This window comes from Chionomys nivalis, chromosome 10, assembly GCF_950005125.1.
Source record: "Chionomys nivalis chromosome 10, mChiNiv1.1, whole genome shotgun sequence".
NCBI lineage: Eukaryota > Metazoa > Chordata > Mammalia > Rodentia > Cricetidae > Chionomys > Chionomys nivalis.
This window is the reverse complement of record NC_080095.1, coordinates 10154610-10163567: the sequence shown is the minus strand read 5'-3', so window position 1 is coordinate 10163567 and position 8958 is coordinate 10154610. Positions and strand designations below refer to the sequence as shown.

The 8958-nt window shown below is 40.4% G+C and overlaps 1 gene segment (V, D, J or C); it reads right to left on the bottom strand.

The window, feature by feature from the left end:
- Positions 1-347: 347 nt before the first annotated feature.
- Positions 348-2839, bottom strand: LOC130882802 (Ig heavy chain V region 914-like). The segment is given in 2 exon segments: positions 348-661; positions 2785-2839. Coding segments are annotated over 2 exon segments (369 nt in total).
- Positions 2840-8958: the final 6119 nt, after the last annotated feature.

Below are 8958 nucleotides of genomic sequence, written 5' to 3'. Positions count from 1 at the left end.
AGAGGGAAAGATTGAAAGAGAGAGAAAGCGGGAAAGGGAGAAAGACTGACACATAGACAGAGATAGGGAGACAGGAGAAACACTATAATAAATAAACACACACAACACAACTGGAAACAAAAATTTGAATAATCATTTGGGCATTCAAGGATTACTACACACTATACCTGTAGAGAAAATACCTAAGTGTGATATGGAAAGGCTATGCAGACACAGAGATGTCCAGTCTTCCAAGCTTCTCTGAGCAGGCTCTTCTGTGACCCAGAGAGCTAAGTGCTCTCAGCGCCCCCTGCTGGTTCTGTGTTCCCCACAGGGGTGTTTTTGTCTGAGCTCACAGTAACTTTCACTCACTGTGTCTTAGCACAGTAATACATGGCTGTGTCCTCAGGCTTCAGACTACTCATTTCCAGGTACAGAGTGTTCTTGGCATTGTCTCTGGAGATTGTGAACCGGCCCTTCACAGCGTCAGTATAGATGGTGCTACCACCACCTTCATTAATGTTTGCGACCCACTCCAGCTTCTTCCCTGGATTCTGGCGGATCCAGCTCATCCAGTAGCTACTGAAGGTGAATCCAGAGGCTACACAGGAGATTTTCAGGGTCTTTCCAGGCTGCACTAAGCCTCCCCCAGACTCCAACAATTGCATCTCACACTGGACACCTATAGACAAGAAGAATTCTGGTTAGAAAACTGAAACAGAAGAGATTTTTTCTCTTTCTCATGTTCACACAATACACAGTATCCCATCTTTATGAATTACCTTTTAAAATAAGAAAAAACGAAGCAAATATGAGCCTTAAGTCCATGATGAGTGTCCTGTCTTCAATGCTGAACCCTGACTAGGGAGATTTGGGAATCCAGGGCTTGTCTCCTCTGCCAGAGGTGCAGGATCAGGGCAGGGCTGGATTTTATGGGCACAAAGAAGCCTTATTTGCATATCTTCCTGCCATAACATGCTCTGTAGCTGGATCTGGACAGAAGGCGGTACACAGTGCAGATATAAAACACCATACACACTGATGACAGTCATAGAAACTGAAGCATTAACGTAGCTCTGCTAGGGATTCACCATGCTATATTTAGTTCCTTTTTCACTATATGCACAGAGAATGCTGTGTTTCCACACTGTCATGTCTCTTTAGGATCAATGTGAAAATAAAATGCTCCACACAGAGCTGTGTTTCTAGATATTAGCTCTGTCTGCCCCCTATCTCTGCTGGACATGGCTTCTTCCTCAGGTGAGTCTTGCATACGGTCACACCTGCTTCTAAGTAGAACTCCTTCACTGTTTTAGGAACACTTGAGATTTTACTGATGGTAGTTTTACTCAGTTCTTTTTTCTCTTATTTTGTTACTTTAAACATAATACCAGTCAAAATTCCCACTTCCTCCCCTCCTCCCACTTCCCTCCTGCTCCCAGATTTACCCTCTCCCCACCCCCTCCAATCCTAATAGAGGGTAAGGCACCCTGCCCTGTGAGAAGTCTAAGGTCCTCCCCCCTACATTCAGGCTTAGGAAGGTATGCGTCCAAAATAATAGGATTCCCAAAAAGCCAGTACATGCAGTAGAGTCAAATCCCAATGCCATTATCATTGGCCCCTCAGCCTGCCCCAATTGTCAACCACATTCAGAGGGTCCAGTTTGATCCAATGCTTGTTCATTTCCAGTCTAGCTAGAGTTGATGAGCTCCCATTAGCTCAGGAACACTGTCTCAGTGGGTGAACCAAACCTTCACAGTCCTTACTGACCCCATAGTTAGACTGATGTCTATCTTGAATATCACCATAGAACCTTCATCAGGTGACAGATGGAGACAGAGACCCACATGGGAGCACTGGACTGAGCTCCCAAGGTGCAGCTGAAGAGCAGAAGGAGGGAGAATTTTACTCAGTTCTTAGAGATGCTGTCCTACAGCCTCAGGAAGTTTGTAAATGTGATGTCTCTTGTTACTGTCTGTCTTCCTCTCAGTGAAAACATTAAGTGACTCCACATTCATGCTGTGCAGATAACAGAGGACATCATATCCTCAGTGCATATCCCTGTAAATCCCAGCAGAGTGTTTTGGATGGAATTTAGTCATAAGATGCACTTCAGGCTCTTCCTGATGTGAAATCAGGATTAAGGAACTACTTGAAATACTTTCTGTTGTCATTTAAGTTAATTTTTTCACTCACCTAGAAAATCTAACTTGTGAGGGGGCAGCTCACAAACATTTAGTGCATGTGATTTTAATTTTTTATCTGAGAGGAGATTCTTGGGATTGATTTCCATGCACATAAGTGGTCTCAGATTATTCACCTGCCAATTTAAGGACACCACACTTAGATAAGATAGTTCCTAGTCTCCGTTTGTTTGTGTCTCTGTCACTATGTACTTTTATTTCCTTCCTTGACTCTTTACCACTTGAAGCACATTGCAAATGCAGGTTCCTAAATATGATTGCTGCATTGGTGAGGGATGGAGGGTCACCTCTTTATGATATCTCATAAAAAGCAGTTGCATGGAACCAGTATTCAGAGTTATGTTACCTAAAGCAATGAAAAGAATGAGAACCCTAAGTGAAGGCAAGTAGTGGAGAGGAGGACTTGCTTGAACAATGGGAGCTGTTTGTCGTGCTGTGAAGATCACCATAGAGAAAGGGGATTTAGGGCTTTTTTCTCATGCCATCAGGGAATGGCAGAGAATAGCTCAAAATAATCTGTTTAGGAAATCCCAGAGAATATCCACCATTTTTTTCATATTGGACACCCCAGATGTTGTGTTTCTTTTCCCTCTGAGCATACTGTTCATGTGAGTAGCAGTGGTGGAGACAAGTCTTAACACTGGGAAGCCCGCCATCCTGTGCCTATGAAGGGCACCCACCCCTGTAAGTGGTTTGTCTCCCTTGTTCAGGATGCACTCTTTGTTAGAAGAACATTTTTAGACATTATGCTCAGTGTCTCATCTTTGGTTTGTCTGATTTTTCATTGTGCGTTTTCGATCTTGAGAAAGATCACAGGAATAATTGCATGTATTTCATATTATCCTGGAGAACTGGTATATGACCACTTACTCAAGAATTTACTGCAGAAGCAGAATTTTTATGAAAATTTAGAAAGAATAAAACTTATTCAAGCTAATCTATGAGTCAGTCATTCCTACTACCTTCTTTCTCCTGCTACTCACTTCTGAGGACCATTTCTGGCCACTCCTACCCTCAGGTCTCTTTTTATCTTTCATTCCTTCCTGCCCTCCCTGCCTCCCTGCTAAACTTCTGCTTCCTCATTTCCTCTCTCCTCTTCCCTCTCACTCTCTCTCACATCCTCTCTTCAATCACTTCCTTTTATTTCCTTTGTCTGCAACATGTTTTTCTTCTATATGTGCATAGTTGTTATGGCTACCCTGGATCTAAAAGGCAGCACCCAACTCTATCACATTCTTCCAGCAGTCTCTTGCTACCTTTCTTGGGCTTCAGAACATACATAATATGTTTGTTTTGAGGTGAGTATTCAACAGTAACTTATTTTCAGTATTAGGGCAGTCATGGGTTCATGCTTTACATGTCACACACTTCAGAAGGTGCTTCACTGACCAAGGCTGAGAGAAGCACTAACATATTGGAACAAGTAAAGAAGACAGTGTTAGTATATGTTCCTTGGCCAAACACGAATGGTATATTTCCTCATAGTATTGTGACCTTTGTACTTTGACTTTTGAACATTTTTGTGTTCTAGTTATTTAAAATATTTTAATTTTGAAATATGATTATCTCAGTAAAAAATATTGAGAATCTCAGTTTTGTGTAGCATTTATAGCCCCTCTCCTCTACATGCTGGACCATTTAACTGGCTTGGTTTTGTACTTATCTTGTACAGGAATATATAACATTTTATGTGTGTAATGACCATGTGATGTTCAGAGGTAACCATATCACAGAACTCCTCCCCATTTTATGGTACTTTCATTCTTTCAACCCACTCTTCAGTGATCTTCCTTGTGGCTTGTGGGGGGGGGATATGGAGGAGTAGGGAAATGGGGGATGTGGGAGTTTTGATATAGACATTCTGTCTATGGGCACCACTCACACAGTTGTCTGTTCTTAGCAGTGAACAGTCATGGACTCTCTGCAATCATTGACAGCTGCTGGTGGATAGAGATTCATTTTATTTGCAGGTATAGCTATTGATTTGTGGATGAGTATATTACTAAATATTTGTGAATGGTATATACATAGTTGAATCATATGTGTATATTATATATGATGAATGTGTAAATAAATGATATTTGTATAAATCAGTACACAGGCATAGACTTGGGAATCTTTTTTTTCTGATCATGATGTGTTTTGTGGAATCATACTCAACTTTCTTTCCACATTTCTCTTAAGATTGGATGCACATATAATATTTTTTTACTGAAACATTTGCTTGAAATTAAACCTTGTAAGGTCAATAAGTAATCACATCTAAGGATCAGCAGCAAACATGACTGCACACTCTGATGCATCTGTATGTGCACACATTCTGTGAAGTTCATCCTATCTCATAGAGCTTGCACACAGCCATTACCTGCAAATATAAGCTGTGTGAACAGGTCCCAAACGATATGAGAATAAAGACTAGAGAAAATTCCCAGTATTTTCTTCATGTCTGTTCTGAATTTGAATACTTGGGTTTGTTGTCTGCTGATTGTGTCCTTCTGGTCATGAGTTCCTCTGAAAGAATGTTTGTGTCTGGGCTCACACAGAAGTGCCCTCACTGTGTATCTTTCACAGAAATACATAGCAGTGTCCTCAGTGGTCACAGAGTATAGTTTCAGAAGAACTGGTTCTCAAATGTTTCATTAATTATGAAACGTTGGCTCTTGTAGGAAGGACTATAAATGGTGCCACAACCACCAACCACTACTTACATAACTCACTCACTCAAGGACCTTCCTTGGAGCTGTCAAAGCCAGGCCCAGGCTGGTGATAGAGTAACCATTGACAATGCAGCTGAGGGAAAATTAGTGTGAGAGTTAATCAATCTATGTCTTGTCTCCTGAAGCTTTACCTGGGACAACACACCTGAGTATAAAAAAAATATATAGCCACTATCAATTACCTCCTGTTAAAACCTCTAAAATGACATATGCGTAAAACGGTAACACTCACCTTGGTGTGTTGTCACCAGTCACAGGAGAAGACCCAAAAGCCTCATAGATAGACAACACTCCTTTTGGCACTAAGGTCAGGAATGTGTGTGAGACAGCTATGAGATCCCACAGTAAAGGATATAACAGAACTGGAAGATAAATGTCCATGCAGAAAGCCAGCCTTTTCATTATAATTCTCCTTCTTCTACCCCTATTATTCTTAGGTTTGGTCTTTTTATTGTGTCCGATATTTCCTGGATGTTTTGTGATAAGAATTTGTTGGATTGGTTATTTTCTTTGATCATTGCATTTATTTTCTCTATGGTGTCTGAGATTCTTTCTTCTATCTCTTTTATTGTGTTCATTATGCTTGCCTCTGTCATCTCTGTTCATTTACCTAGATTTTCTATATCTAGCCAGCCCTCAGTTTGTGTTTTCTTCATTGCCTCCATTTCAGTTTTCATGTCTTGAACTGTTTCCATTGTTTGTTTGATTGTTTTTTCTTGGTTTTCTAGGGTATCTTTTACGGATTTACTCATTTCTTCAAACTTTTTGTTATTCTTCTCATCCATATCTTTAAGAGAGTTTCTTACATCCTGTTTAATGGACTCTGTCCCTTTCATAATGTCAGTTTTTTCTACTTCTTCTGTATTAGGGTGTTCAAGTCTTCCTGTTGTATGTTCACAGGGTTCTGGTGTTTTCATGTTGTTTTTCAGATTGTTGGAGGAATTCTTGCTTTGGTACCTGCCCACCTCTTCCTTCAAATGCTCTCCGATGTATCTTCTGGTACAGGATCAGGGCCCCTTGCTTGCCAGGGACCTTGCAGACAAAAGGCCTAGCTTGGTGCCTGCAATCTTAGTGAAACAAAGGAACCCCCGCCGGCTTGCACTCACTACCCTGTCCCACCCAGCCCCAAGACAGGCTGAGCTGGGGGGTTTTATGGCCCTGAAGAAGGGAAGGTGTGCCTGGGATCAAGCTAGGATGGGATGGAAAGAGAGAGAAAGTAGCTGGGGAGAGAAGCCCCTACAGAATGACCAGAAATATTAGGGGGTTGGGGAATGTCTGTGCTCCATTCTGGGGTTTCTGCCTCCAGTCAGAAACACAATCACCCCTCCGCTGGATCTTCTGGTACAGGATCAGGGCCCCTTGCTGGCCAAGGACCTCACAGACAAAAGGCCTAGCTTGGTGCCTGCAAGCTTGGTGAAACAAAGGAACTCCCGCCAGCCAACTTGCACTCACCACTCCGTCCCACCCATCCCCAAAACAGGCTGAGTTAAGGGGTGTTATGGCCCCAAAGAAGGGAAAGGGTGCCTGGGATCAAGCTAGGATGGGATGGAAAGAGAGAGAAAGTAGCTGGGGAGAGAAGCCCCTACAGAATGACCAGAAAGAATAGGGGGTTGAGGAATGCCTGTGCTCCGTTCCAGAGCTTCTGCTGCCAGTCAAGAACTCACTCACCCCTCCAATGGATCTTCTGGTACAGGATCAGGGCCCCTTGCTGGCCAGGGACCTCACAGACAAAAGCGTGTCTTAGAATTATGAGGTTTCAAACACAATATTCATTAATCCACATTAGGAAAATATTTTTGAAATATTACCATTTAAATCAAGATCTCATATATCTTACACAACTAACTCCCATTCCTGCATGAAAAGTTTATTATGTTTTGAAACATGTTTTTTAATTATGTGTATATGGTTCTGTGTAGATGGTCATGGAAACAAACAGCGGTCACAGGGTCCTCTGGAATCACAAGTAGTTATGAGCTGCCCTGAGTCTAAAGTTTGCAATTTTCAGGTTCTTTTGCTTCTTTCAGATCTGATGCTGGTTACCACAGAATAATTTCTGCCTTGTGGGATTATCTGCATTTTGTTCAGTTCAAAAGACATCATAATTTAAAAAGCAAACATAGTGGTACTGTGAAACTATATCTGGAGCTAAGCTCTAGCTGTAGCAGAACACTAGAGTGAGACCTAAACTATGAGCTCAGATGTACACGAATATAAGAAGAGTAACGTGTTGCTGCCACCAAGTTACCCCATCTATTTGGGGTGGAGACAGCACAATCACTGGAGCTTACTGACAAACCAGTCTAGCCTTTTGTGAGATCTGGGCCAGGTGATGGAACTAATTTTTTGAACATTATGCAGCTTGATAGATGAATGAATTACATATGTGTATGTGCCGAAATATGCACATACATGGGCTGGGAGACGGAGACAAAGACGGGAAGAAAACAGCTTAATAATTAAATACAAAACCACATATAAAAGAAATTTGAATAAACATTTGGACACTTCAAGGATTAGTGCACACTATGCCTGTAGAGAGAATCCCTGAATGTAGTGCATAGAGGCATCCCAGACACAGAGGTGTTCAGCCTTGCATACCTATGTGAACAGACTCTTCTGTGACCCAAAGTTCTGTGTACTCTCATCATCTCCTGCTGGTTCTGAGGACCTCACATGAAGGGAGTTCTGTGTCTGAGCTCCCAGAAATATTCTCTCACTGTGTGCTTTGTACAGTAATACAGAGCTGTGCTCTTAGACCTCAGATTGCTTATGTCCAGGTACAAAGTGTTCTTTGCATTGTCTCTGGAGAGAGTGAATTTGTTCTTTATGTCATAGTAGATGGAACTACTACCATCATTAATGGATGAGAACCACTCCAACCATTTATCTGGGAACTTGTGGACTCAGTTCATCTTTTTGCCACTGAATGTGACTTTAGATGCTGCACAGGAGGCTCTTAGGGACTTTCCAGGCCATACTAAGTCAAAGGGCTAGATAATGACCCTTTACATATGCACACATGAACAGAATAGTTGGATAGAAAAATAAAAATAAAATTTTAAAAGAATGTGGCACAGTGTAGACTAGTAAGAAATATGATCAATATATATGGTATATATTTATGAAATTATCAAAGAATGAATAAAAATTGAACATGACAACCACCAAATTATTATTCAGTAGAAAGGGAGATAGCATTAAGTTTGAAAGAACATGTTAAAGTATCTGTGTTTAGTGATATAAGAAAAGAAAAGAGATAATTATATTCTGGAAATCAAGTAGCCTCAGAAACTTGTGAATAATGTGCAGTCAATTATTATCTGTGTTTAATGTATTATGAAATATTTTTGCAAATAGTTTTTTATTAGGCAAATTCTTCTAAGAGAAACCGAAAATGAGTTTAAGTTGAATTCCAATCACAATGTTATCAATTTAAGTGCCACCTAACCTGCAGAGGTTCACTTGGAACATCACTGTAAAAATGTCATTCTATGTACATTCAAACTTAAGTCTTCATGGGAAATTATTTTAAAATTATGGCTATGTCTACTTAATTCCCAAAATATTCTCAAGATAAATATTTTATATTATCATGTTTCATAGTTAAGATCAGTATGAGCCAGTCAATCCTAACCTAATTTGACATTACCCTGTCTAAATCAAAAGACATGAATCCCCTTGGATTTCAGCTTTGTTCCCAGCAGGCCACCATACAACATTTGTGAATCATTATTTTAGAATTTGATATTCATGTATTAGTCTTATCAATAAGTTTATTTCACAGGCTAGATGTTAATCAAAACTTATGTGAGGGTTCCCAGAAACAAACCAGAAAACTGTTTCTACATATTTAGAATGTATCATGGTCTTGTTGCTTTATTATCTATGAGCCCATGAGTAACATCATTGTCAGTTTTTACTGCTGAAATGTTCTGAAGACTACAGATTTTACATGTAAGACATAGAACAAAGGACTGTCTTCTTACAATTTGAAAACACTGGGAAAAATCACAGTGATATTATCAGGAATAATAGAACACAGCAAAACAACCAAT